The sequence below is a fragment of the Solenopsis invicta genome, chromosome 2, assembly GCF_016802725.1.
Source record: "Solenopsis invicta isolate M01_SB chromosome 2, UNIL_Sinv_3.0, whole genome shotgun sequence".
Lineage (NCBI taxonomy): Eukaryota > Metazoa > Arthropoda > Insecta > Hymenoptera > Formicidae > Solenopsis > Solenopsis invicta.
This window is the reverse complement of record NC_052665.1, coordinates 19,490,152-19,503,554: the sequence shown is the minus strand read 5'-3', so window position 1 is coordinate 19,503,554 and position 13,403 is coordinate 19,490,152. Positions and strand designations below refer to the sequence as shown.

The 13,403-nt window shown below is 40.1% G+C and overlaps 1 protein-coding gene across 7 annotated transcripts in view; it reads right to left on the bottom strand.

Annotated features, from left to right (window-relative positions):
• Positions 1–2,311: 2,311 nt before the first annotated feature.
• The window catches only part of LOC105193852 (calcium-transporting ATPase sarcoplasmic/endoplasmic reticulum type), a 49,460-nt gene continuing 38,368 nt past the window's right edge, over positions 2,312–13,403 (bottom strand). For 5 of the 7 annotated variants that reach the window (XM_039446274.1, XM_039446275.1, XM_039446278.1 and 2 more), the window contains exons 14-15: positions 8,589–13,395; positions 2,312–7,912 (exon numbers count right to left, since the gene is read on the bottom strand). In XM_039446274.1, the coding sequence (XP_039302208.1) occupies positions 13,304–13,395 (92 nt within the window). In that variant the 3' untranslated portion in view covers positions 2,312–7,912; positions 8,589–13,303. The remainder of the gene's footprint in view (positions 7,913–8,588; positions 13,396–13,403) is intronic. The other 2 variants (XM_026135422.2, XM_026135421.2) reach the window with 2 other exon arrangements.

Sequence of the window (13,403 nt, the reverse complement as noted above, 5' to 3'; positions counted from 1 at the left end):
AGGAGTGATTGATTCCACATTTTAAACAATAATTATTTTTAATTATTGTTTAATTTACATCTTATTATATATGTTAAAATAATAGTGTTCCTGAAGTTACATTTTATTATATTTAGTTTAAGTTTCATTATCTGTACGTGAACTAAAGTGCAATTAAAACTTCTGCGAAATAAGCAAATAAATGTAAAGAAACCACATTACTATTTCGAAAATTTTCAGAAACACTACGCCTTGTACTTCAAACGATACGCTGTAGCCATTTGCGATGCAATGTTTCGTGGAAAAGTTGAAATATGTGTTACGTACATAGCGTCGTGTATCTTGCGTTTTATCCTCAAAGACCGCATCATCCCCCAGTCGCTGAAAACAATTTAAATTTGCAATGCAAAGTAGTAATAAGTCCTCGGCCGGTCCGTAGCGTACGATTCGCGAACTGTACTATTTTAGTTTTCACTTTTTAACCAGACGAAGAAAATTTATTTACTCCGCCTGGGAAATTTATGAGCCGTGTTCGTACTGTCTTTGCGAAGCATATTTTAAAATTATCTTACGGCAAAGCAAAAATAAATAATGCGCTAAATATGTAGACCACATGAAAGATGTATTTGTGACAACGGAATCACATCCAATTTCATGATCGACAGACTCAATTTAAATGAGTTTCATTTTTGAATTCAGCACTTTCACTGCCACGTCATGATGCATCACGTGGACAGAAATGCCTAGTCATCTGAATTCGCACGAGTTCAAGACGCGCGTTTCTTTCTAAATTCGTGTATTATGACCAATGGTTATTTGAAAAGCGGTAACGTAAACTTGAATTGAATAAAAATTAGCAAGTAAAACTAAATTTAACTGAGCTTAAACTGAACTTAAACTAAACTGAACAATACTAAGACTAAAAATTAAATTTAAAACTAAGTTAAAATTAAATTTAAATTAAACTAAAATTAATAATAAATAAATAATTTATAAATAATGTAGTATTATTTTTTTACTGAAATTGCAATTAAATTACAAAATATTGCGCAATTCTTTCTCATTTTGTCAAACTATTTTTTATAAAAGAACAGTGCAAAAATTTATCTTTTTAATTATCTTTTTACTCAAAAAAAGTGTCGCAACTCTAATGCGACTGTACCACTCGTAGCACTCCGTAGCACTCCACAGCATTTCGTAGCACTCCATAGCATTTCGCAAAAAATATAAGTTTTACAAAAGTGTTTCAGATAAAATTTACAGGGCATGAAATGATCTATCTGCTGATGATACCAGTTTGCCCTAGAGGGATATTGCCAATGCTAAGTGGAAGACAAAAAAATTTTTTTAAGTGATATGCTTTATTTTGTATTACGGAATTTAATAACTGGTCTCAAGAGCTGCTCAAATCACTATAATAAAGTTATATTTTCTCAATTATTTTCCGAGTTATAACCGTAGCACTCCGTAGCACTTATCTTTCAAAAAATATAAGTTTTACAAAAAGTGTTTCAGATAAATTTTATAGGACATAAAATGGTCTATTTTAATCAATCACTTTAATCAGTCAATTTAATACTGTAAAAGAACTATTACAGAATTATATTATAATATAATAATAAATCTGTAATATAACTTTATAATAATTCTTTTCGGTATTAAATTGGCTAGTTAACTAATTACTTATTTTGAGTATTGAAAGTACTGTTATTAATACTCAAAATAAATAATTAATTATTGTTCAATTTAATTTTGACACTAATTTACAAAAATGTTTTTAGATTCTTTCCTGCCGTATAATCTCTGTTCGTACGATAAGAGAAGAATTAAAAATATAGTTTTTCGCATTGTTTTTTTATGAAAAATAATTTTACAAAATAATAAAGAATTGTGGGATGTTGCGTAATCTAATTTCAATTTCAGTAAAAAAAAAGTAATACTACATTATTTGTGTGTACATACATCTGAATAACGATTTTATTTTTTTAAAGCACTTGCATAAAAAATGTTTTTTATTTAATTCGTATTTGTTGTTCAAATATCATTGTTTTATTTTTTTTTATGAATGTAGAGATGCAATTTATGTTTATTAAAATTTATAATTTCTATTAAATTTGTGATTCTGTGATCAAATGAAATTATTCATTTCAAACGTAATGTTAGTTTAAAGATTAATCTCTCTAACTAATTATACATTGAATACAAATTAAATTATAAAAATACACAATTCAGACTTTTTCTTTATAGACAAAAACTAGAGATGCTACGAAATCAAATACTAAGAATATCTTTCCCGAGAAAGGGTCGCGACAAGACAGTGAAAGCAGGACAGTGAGATTACTTCCAAACCTTTATTCGTACAGAGCTGTCGGCGTACATTAGAAATGTGCAAGGTTTGTCACCATTTTCGAAGAAAATAATGAAATTTGTTCTTAAGAGTATGCTCCAACGTGGACGATTCGAGCGAGAACGATTGGAGCGTCAGCGCGGGCGATTGCCTTTATACAAGTACGAATATTACACGCCACGACAATAGTTCACATACATTAAAAATTGATGAGCTTTAATTACAGGATGGGCGAAATAAATGATAGACGTACCTACGTACGTAACGATCGGTATTCAGAATATCCGCATCGACACGTACGTATCTACGTGTATCCGATTAGGATGACGCGAGTGATGTATACGGAGCAATTTATCGGGGGCACGAAGAGGTGCCCTTTTTTAAATATATATATACATATATGTATGTACATAATATGTAACAGATATAATGTACATAATGATATACATATATATACACACACACTCTCTCACACACGCACACAAACACTCTCACATGCACACTGTTTGAAGACGAATGTGACGACGTTTTCTCACCAGCGCGCGATCAGCTCGTCGCCGGTAGGAACTCGCGTCGAGGAACTCGCGTCGCGCGCGGCCTTTACTTATCTTACTTTCGTGCCGAGAGCTAAAGTCGACCAGAAATCTCGCGTCCTGTCGGCGGCGATTCCTATAAACTTTTGCGTCGCGGGTCGTTAAAATTCTTAACTGCTAGTTATGTATTTAGTAATAGAGGGCGAGAAATGACGATCGTCGAGACGTGAGACGTGATGCGCGGGCTGCGACGAGAACAGGAATAAGGCGGAAGAATAACAAGTAGTCCAGGGAGAAGAGAGACCGGATGGGACAAGATGAGGGCGAGAAAAGAGCGAAATAGAAAAATTCAAGAAACACGCGACGTATACCACTAGAGGTGTCAACACACGATAATAATAATGTCGGGAGCAAAGAGCCGTAACGAGAAAGTAGCCAATACGCGCCTCGACAAACCTCCACCCGCCGCGTCCTACCCCGAACACGCGAGGACGTTTACGGACGAGAATTCGCAAACATGACGAATTCAATTTCGGTTCGTGACGATGGAGCGATGTTATCACTTGCGTCCGGACAAGTCTATAGGGCCGATCTTTAAAGGCGAGACGCGAAACGACCGAAGAACGAGATCTCTCTTGCGGCGAGACGAGGCTGACTGACGCTCGCTGTATCCGCCGATGGTTTAACGGTGTGTCTAACGGTTAGATATTAATTACCCTATCGCTACGAGAAGTCTCGTCAGTCTTAGTCGAGAAAAAGCCGAAGAGAGTCGCAATCAACGGAGCGAGAAAATCAACGGAGCGAGAAAAGGTGGCTGTCTCTCTCTCTCTCTCTCCTCCTTCTCTCTCTCTAAGTAACAATCAGAACGCCGCGAGGTGGCTAATTCCGCCTCTAATGTCACCACGAAGAACAATTAACCGTGTATGAATATAAACAAGGGAGGAAAAAAAAAACCACAACCACGAGCTTCAGCAGTTTGAATCCTTCTCGCTCGAAGCCCGGTCCTCGAAAAGTTTCGCGCTTACGCCGTACAATATACAGTATATCACCAAACCAGTGACGCTTCTCAATGATAACAGTAATACTAACAAGTAGCGATGACGATAATAATAATAATAGTAATAATATATTATCAATAACAATAATTTATTATCGTCCGCAGCGACGACGCGTCCATCTGTGCGCTCTTCTTCACGAAAGAAAAAAAAAAATATATATATATATAATATGTGTATATAACTATGTATTTTTATATGTAGAATATCTCTCCTCTGTTATGTATCATCGCATGCGCGACGGATATTTACAATAATTACTTAACTCTCGCGAGATTACTGGATTTCCCGGTGGCGTAAGTTTCATGCGTGTCCGGAGGCGAACCTTCTCCGCTTCGCGATTCCCTCTCGCACGAGCCGCTCTCCTGATGGCTCACTTTCTGCGATAATCTCTCCTTTGTTTGCACAAGGAGATTCGAAAAAAGAAAGGAAAGTCTCTTCCAAGGTGGTATTTCGCAAAGTTAACTTCCGCCTTGTTTTCGCGGGGGAAGGGTGGCTCGTGCGGAAGGAGCTTCAACGCCGTGCACCGGTGGCATCGTTATCAGCTCACAAGTACAATCAACTCGCATCACGCGCGAGCGTGAAGCATCTCGTCGCGGCAGCCTCCAGTCGCGAAAGTTACGTCACTGCTCGAAACCGTCGTCGCTTCTCGTTTCGTTTCCGCAGAGGCACCACTCGTCAATTCGTTCCGAGGAGTCGAACGACCCCTCTGGTCAACCCTCTCCTTCGTTCCCACCGTCCGGTTGCCTCCGACGAGCGTCTTCGCTGTGCGATGATTGTCGGATGAATCGCGTACGCAGGATGTGCAGCTGCGAGTTGCATCCCTGAAGGATTTACGGAGACCCAGAACGGCGCGAGTAGGTTTCTTCGTTCCTCGTTCGTTCTGCGCGATAAGAACAGAGACACACGCACACATATACACACATACACACACAATTGTTCACTCTCTCTCTCTCTCTCTCTCTTTCTAGCACATACAGGACTCTCTCTCTCTCTCTCTCTCTCTCTTTTTCGCGACTGTCCGCAGGATAAACGCGAGCGCGCGCGGACGGACTGTGGCATCATTGAGCGTTCCAGGTACGAGTGACGGGTCTTTTTTTCTCGTCGAACCGGACGTTCCAAGCTACGGAGGATTTCGTCGTTCGTGGCTGATAGGGGAGAGAGAGACCGGGTACCTAATCTCCGCGTGTGATTAGGTACCTAATCTACGCGGGTTCTCTCATATCGCGGGCAGGATACGGCGTCTTGGAAGCTAAGGGAGTTCCCGATAAAGGGGCCGTTTTTTTTTTTCAACCCGAAAGGTTGATCGCTTCTGACGATACAATATGCTTTTACGGAAGACGTAAAAGAATTTCAAGGCAACAATCTTCACTATCGAATAAAAGTCCATTAACCATGTCGCAGTAACGTGATGGATCGATAGCTTCCATTTTTAGGAACAGACTAGTTGATTTTGCGTACACATATGTTGAGAGACGTGGATTTCTTCAACGTCGTTAGCTCAGCTTCGATCGAAAATGTAGATTATTGCCTTTGTTTGTCTATATAGTCGAGGACACGACTGTCGAGTTTGTTAGGTGGAAGAACGTACCGCCAAGAGCGAAATCTTCACATCGGGAAAAACAGACAGAATAGGAAAGAAGAAAAATGTGAGAAGAAGAAAGAGAAAAATAGAGAAGAGAAAGCAATAGAACGCCATATCGGTAAAGAGGCGCGGAAAGAGGTAGGAAGAAAAATAGCGAGAAAAATAGCGCGCCTGTAAATGGTTGAGAGAGAAGGGTGAAAAAGACAATGAGATGAAACGAATGCAACGTTAAATACGTTAAAAGCGAATGCTTAAATTTGTCTTTTTTCTAGTTTTATTAATAAGATTCTCGAGAGGATCGAGAGAGTGACTTTTTCGATTATGTCGAATATCTTACTCTGAAAATCTCGCTCGAAGAGCAAGCCTTTTTCAGGCAAGTTGTCTTGATTACTTACTTTCGGAATACTTTCGGAAGCATGAGCGATATGATCGATTGACAGTTACTTGGATTTAGGAAAGGGCTACGTGGCCGTTAGACTGAATGTGCGTTAACACGCCCCCGAGGCGTCAGGGGTTAAAAGGGGACTACAAGGCAGCGCTTCTCTACTTTCTCGCGATCAGTTATGTCGCGTCGTTCCTCGCTCGGGTAGGAAACTAAAGCTGAATTGCACCGGCGGTTTGAGTCAGCTAATCTTTTGCCTCTGTCTAATACAAGGTGTTAAATGAAAGGAGAATCTCTATCGATTTCTTCCAATTATTCCAGGCTTCGATTAACATCAGTTTTTTTTTTTTTTTAGAAAAAAAGTAGTTTAAAGTAAAATATTAATTTAGAGTTATTCTTAAAAAATCGATCATTTTTTAATATCGATAAAGATAACCGGAGTTTGTAATAAAATACTAATCAAGAGCCTCTTTCTATAATTTCACGAATGCAACTACCGCAACTGCAAATGACACTTTGCAAAGACAGAGGGAGGAGGGTGGCACAGTAGAGATTAGCGCTAACCGACCTTAGCGCAATTGGCTTTAAGAAGGCACAGTCGTTGAGTTAAGAACATTAATATGCGGCTCCAGACACCGAAGACGAAGAGTTTCCCAAAGCCGTTCGTTCGCTTCGCTTTCGTCGGCCTCGGGGACGACGACCTCGACTCGAACGACCCCTCGTGCGCAGCGATCTTGCGGAGAGGGAGAAGAGAAGATGGGAAAGAATGAAAGCAGCGGCGGCGAAGCGGTGCAGCGTGTCTACTCAGCGATCGAGGAAGTCCCGGGCGCGGGGGGGAATTCCCGAACTGCAGGTTGGCAAGTAGTTAAGTGGTTATCGAGTACGTTGCTACTGCTGTTGCTGCTGCTGTTGTTATTATAGCGCTCTACGGAGCACAAGCGCACGCCGGTTATTTCACGCTTTTAGTCGTTCGTCTTTGCATCTTTTTATTTTCTCTTTTGTTCGGGTGTTTTTTTTTTTTAATTTTTGGGTTGAGCCTCGCGCGCTCGATGGCGGCGGCGACGGAGTGTGGGATCACGCCTGTCGACGACCCACTCATTTACTGGGCCCACTTGTCGACGACCACCTCATTTACTGCAACATAACACACACGAGAACGATTAACGAGTAGCGGAGACCTAATTGGCGAACTAAAGGAGATTTAAAAAAATGTTGAACGGCCGACTGTTTTAGCAGCTCTCTCGGCACTGCGTCGGCATCACCTCCTCTCGATGTCGGCGGTCTGAAACGGATCGGTCCTCGAATTAATCCGACTAACTGGATGCGACATGCACGAACGAATGTACGGATCTCCTTTGTGAAAAGGAATGGTCACGAGATCGATGTAGTTTCGAATTGACGTTAATCGACTAACGTCATGTAATTATTCTTTTTGTACAAGAAGAATATTGCGACGCGTCTCTCGCCACTGTTGTGAGCAGCTATCCTTTCGACAATGGAGCAGTGATTAAAAATAAAATACAGCCTTTGACGCAATTCCATTAAGATCAATATCCTTATTTGCTTATCATCACAATCATGGCATCGTTAGAAACCTACTAGCGCATAATAACACGAGCAACAATATCAAACAAACAAGATGGATGAGGTCTTACGCGACTGCAATTAATACTCCGATCGTCGTAAAACTACGCTCGTACATTCGTTCTCTTTTCTATCTCTTCGTCATCCCGCGGGAGATCGATCTCGGATGCCGATCGCCACGCAGACGAACGTGAGCGTGCCCATGCGTGCGTGGACCGGTGGTGCTTATTGCGGAGCGTGTTGTGTGTCGGTGGGGTGGGGTAACTTTGGTTTTATTCGGAAAATATTCGGCTTTTTTTTTAGGTCAAAGACGTCTCCAGTCCCTTCGAGCAGCTCGAGAGTGTTATGTGCTGTTGGTCGCCGATTTCTCGGCTGTGGCCGATTAGGTGTCTCTCAGATTCGCCCTACGTCCCCTCGAGCTTTATTTCGGCATCACCGCCGGTGCCACTGCAATCATACGAGGGTAACATCGATTATTTCACCACACGCCAAGCCACCCTCGCTGGCTCAGCTACGGCAAGCCACGCGCCTCTCGTCCAACTCTACGGAGCGGAATGCAGCTGCTAGTCGAAGCCTTGGCAATGGCGATGTGTTAGCGCTGCTAAATGTGAGCAACACGCTTAATTGCAAGAGATCAAGTATTATAATATATTATGAAAACAAGCATATATGTGTGAATGTGTATGATAATATAGGTAAATATATTACAATAAATCTTTAAACAAAATATTTGTACATAAAGATCGTAAACAAATAAATGGAATGTAATACATATGATCGCAGTCAGTATAAGAGTTATTAAAAAGAGAAGATTCCATGTCACGTGGTTAAAATGTGCGCGCGCGTGTATTGTAGAACAGAAGAAGGTCCACAATCCCCTGAGTTTCTTTTCGGAATGTACAATACATTTCATGAACAAATATATACATTATGTAACAGAAAGGAAGTCGCAGTTTCTTTCATCGACGAAAATCAAGAAGTAACTGGGGAAGAAAGAAATTGCTACACCCCGTAAGCCGCTTGTATGCGAAATGCAGTTCGTGAACAATGTGTATATCGTGTTACAGAGCGTACAGCTAAACGTTAATCTCGTTAGTCTTAAAATTGACAAATTCAACATTACCTGTGTCGTCCGTGTGCACATCCGTAGATCGCCCTCGAAGATCGCTCTCTCCGTGACTGTACAGTTTGGCACACCAGCAGGCAGGGGGAAGTTAGCAAGAAGGGGTTGGGTGTCGAGGTCGCGCGATGTGTCGAGGGGGTGTTTTCAGTATCCTCGATTTTAGGACTCATTCTGGGTCGACACGACAGTTATCACATCGGTCTTTTTCCAGTGAATGCATGCAAAAACTTCAAACAACAAATCTCGAGAGGGTCGGGGGAGAGAAATAGGACACACCAGTAATCATAGTAGAGATAATAGAAAAATTCCTCGTAGACGCAATTATGTCGAGAAGTTTTGGCATCATGTAGTGTGTTTCTTCAAAATCTTGTCTTCACACACACAGTGCGATGATGGTGAGATATACAAGATAATGCCCAAGTCCTTGAGAACCTTCCGATTTGTTACGTTGAAAAATCACAAGGGTTATACAAGCAGAGAGCTGCCTTAATCATTGAATAAGTGGGCCACAGCGCACCGTTTATTGATCGTTTCATTATGTTAAAAAATTAAATGTTTTCGTGATACATATTATATATTTTAGAATTATTGCATATCAATTTGCTTTTTTTTGTTTTTAATTTAATTGAATAACAATTGCTGAGTAGAATTCCATTTCAACCTACACATACGTATAACTTTAAAAATATATCGTCTCAAAACTTTTGATCTCACTTTATTATTTATGAAGAAAAAGAAACTACGAATAAAATGGGAATTTTATTTCCCTCCTGAATTTCAAATGTACATTCAGTAACTCTGTAATCTCATGTAACTCTCTGGCCCACCAGCTGTCTGAATGTCTTAAGCCAGCTATGGTTACAATGAACATTCGGAATGTGGTAGGGTGGATAACAGACAACGAGAGAAAAAAAGTCGAAAAATAGGTTTAGGCGGGGACAAACTGAACCGAACACCTATTACGACACTGATCGTACTAAGTGCTCGATTTTTTTCCGATGGCGACAGCCGTCAAATTTCAAGCGAGAATTATTGCTTCGATTAGTAGGCCAATCGTCGGAGGATCGAGAAACGCATTAGTAACACATGATTCTTTTATTATAACAAGTAATGCATTATATATCATTCCATCGTCATATTCTCTCACTTGTTATAATGTCGCTCCACGAATTCAAATTGAATACACGACAAAGGCAAATCGGACGATAAATAAAACAAAATTGCGAACGCCAACACGGAGAACTGGCGCGGTAATTACATGATAACGTAATGTTGTACTTATCGTATATGCATAGACTGGATCGTAACACGCGCAACAATCGGATTCGTGTATATAATTTCTCTTTATTCCTTCTATTTTTAATATTTCCGTCTCTACGAAGATTTTATACCCGGAATTATGTTCCCGGTTAGTCTTTCGCCGCGAAGCACGTCCGCGGCGTGTGTATACTCGAAGTCACTCAACGATAGTATTTCATAAGTTATTAATATTACTTCAATTATCGTTAGAGAAATAGGTACTTCCTGAAGGAAACGACGCGATCAGTAGCCTCATCATCGTTGGACACTGCGATTGTCAACGTCACACAAAGATCAATGAATATTGTTTACTAATGAACTGATTAACTCTCAGCACGCATGTACAGTTCATTTTATGAAAATCAATAAATTATAGTTAATAAATAACATGCGAAGAGATAGAATAATTATAAATCATTACTTCCTTTTATATAATGTTATGTATTAATGATAAGATTCTACTTTTTGTTCGCATCGATATTTGCGTGACGGGCAGTATACTTTCGTCGTGATGGCACTACCCCGTCATTCTCGGTCAACATATAATACAATGCACATTCAAGTACTTACAGATACATCGTGGACGAAGTTGGAAATTCGGATGCGAGATAGCAATAAGCGACAAATCCCGAAAAAAAAAAACGTACGAGATACGAGTGTGTAATCACGCAGTAAAAGAGTAACATCCCCGTTTCTTAAATTTAATTACAGATCTACATCTGTCTGTTCATATTTTCACCAAGATTGCAGACTTTCAAATATAGCGATTCATAAAGAAATTCAGAGCGATCTTTCTTCGCGCATTTTCGAGATCCGTCGTTCGAGAGTCGTCTTGCATCCGTACTCCCCGATTAATTTCGTCGAACTTATTGAGCGTCGTAGAGAACTGCATTACTCTTCGCACCGGCATTGATCCCCGCGCGCGAGCGTACCTGTGCTAACCATGCCAATTACTAGATCACGCTCCCGAACACCGAATGAGCAGCGCATTCATTGTCTGCGTCACAGTGGGTAAACATGATAAGTGGCAAGTGTTACGGGATGCCTCGGGATTCGGAGATTATCTCTGAAGAAATTCGAGGCCCGGTCTAAATACCTCAGTAAACATTTATTTAAGAAACAATACTACGATTGCGAAAACGGATCCTTTCCAGGCAGATAATTAAAAAATTACATACATTTCCCGACAATTCATTACCTGGCTATTGAAACGCAAAATTCAATTGCGAATGGATTTTCTTTCAAATGATGTCGAAGGCAAAGCTCGCGACACAGGTCACATCGATCGCAGGGACACAAGGCCGGTAGCTTTATCTCGCGCTAAAAATTAAACTGCGAAACGGAACACTACTCGAGACACAAGTTCGTTAGTGCGATAGCGCTAACTCGTTCGGTCTGATTAAGTTTTAATTATGCCCATACCAAAGTATCACGCCTTAACCGTTACTAATTAATTAATTAATTAATTATATTACAATGTCGCACCGCGCGACCGCGGCCGATTCCTGAAGCGCCAAGGGTGTGGCGCAATTAAATTATCCTGTGTCGCGCACCGAAGAAAAAAAAACAAGAAGAAAACGCAGCGGAAACACATCCACTTCTCTCCGGAACACATCGTCAGTCTTGTTGCGTTTGCACGTGTTTTGCGGAGAAGCGTCTCGCACGCTGCGTTTCTCGCGCGCTGAATCGCGAACGGCCGAATCACGGCGATCTCTACGAAGATCTGGATGACATCCTGGATCGTGTGCTGCCGACGCAAGCGTAAACCGCTTAAATTTGCCGTCTCCCACGTGACGATATACCGCTCTCTGCCAATTATTTCTTTTTTTCTGATCGAACGTGGCAGAGAGACGAAATTAGAAATATCGTTTTGCAAGAGATAATAGTTTTACGTAAGCGAATGGGAAGAGACAATCGAGAAGGTGTAATCTCTATTAAAACTTATCGATTTCAGTCTTCCTCTCTTAATTAGCGGTCGCTCCCACCGACAGGATACGCTCCAAAGGATGAACTGACTAAGCAGCCAGATGTATCGAAGGCCCACGTACTCGTGACGACACCGATTATTCGTTTCGTTATGTGGCTAAGGCAGTGACCGAATTCGCGTTCACTCGCGTTCGAGACGTAATCTCGACTAATTATGGACTAAATTTGCTCCCAATACAAAAATTCGGAGGATCGGCAATCATCATTTGAGACCGTTGGAAATGAGAAAACAAACGGGAAAGTAGGGGATCCCTTGTACACGTAAACGAATGACTTTTTAATAATAAAAATATTACGGTTCAGTGGCCGCCGATCCTTAACGAAATTCTGTACGTGAAAAAGCCACTAATCAAATTTTCTCCTATTATACGTTTAGCACATTATCTCTTAGATTTTTTCGTTACCGATAAAAAATTGATTTCTTTGCTATTAATTCAATTAATTAAATTAAGTTTTTAAAGTATATTTTAAATATTTTTCATCATTTTAAATAACTTACAAGATGATTGGATCAAGAGCAAGCTGTGATTCTTTCATTCTTCTAGTTTGAAAAAGAAACTAAATATGAAAAGATTTTCGAGAGCCAAGAATAGAAAATAGATGCGCGCAATTATTACTAAATCATCATCAAGGATAAATTTATTCTTTTTAAAAATCTCTGCGTCGTTTAATTGATTCTATGATTAATGTAGTTAGCTCGATATCATTATTGATAAAAACGGATAATTAATCCCGACAATGAGTGTGTTTGCGTTCGGAACATTGCTCGGATATTAACAAGAACGAACGCAGCACCAAAAAATCTATGGACTGCCCCCTCAGTTTCGAGCGTACAAGAGAGAGGTAATGAGGTTAATTATTTTCTCTGCTTAACGATTGCCTTATCTTACACTTACGAGCCTTTGCAGTCCATATCCGGAAATTAGCAAATCTGTTGCATTGCGTAAATCTTTCAAACGTATAAATCACACGTATGAGTTATAATACACTTAATAGGGAGACAGAGGTTGTGTTCGCGAGCCAATGGGAGAAATTAGAAAAAAACTCTGCCGTGTCAATCGCGATTATTCTTCATTAATTTTGTGACTATCATCTAATCTGTAAATATTGATCATCTACAAAATTTTAATAAGAAAATTTCTAATAGAGGAATAACTCACAAAGACATCATTCGATAAAAATAAAATTTTCATTTAAATGTATATCTTAAGAATATAACTTGACATAAATATGAAAGATACGCAAAGTGTAAAGTAAAAATGATTGATTTGACCGCATTGGTCGCAATGATCGGCACAGCAGAGGACAGTAAATGATAATAGATTACAACAAGAAAGGATCTTACGAAAACGTGCGGTGTTAATTGTATCGTGCATGCATTATCTCTACGGGAAGGAAGACACGGTATGCAGAATACAAAATGAGATCCGTTAGTGCGAAGTCCTCGCATTTCCTTGAAATTTCAGCAAACGCTCAGACAGCTCCGGTTCTGACTTCAGAGTAGAAACAGGCACACCAGACACTAAGAAT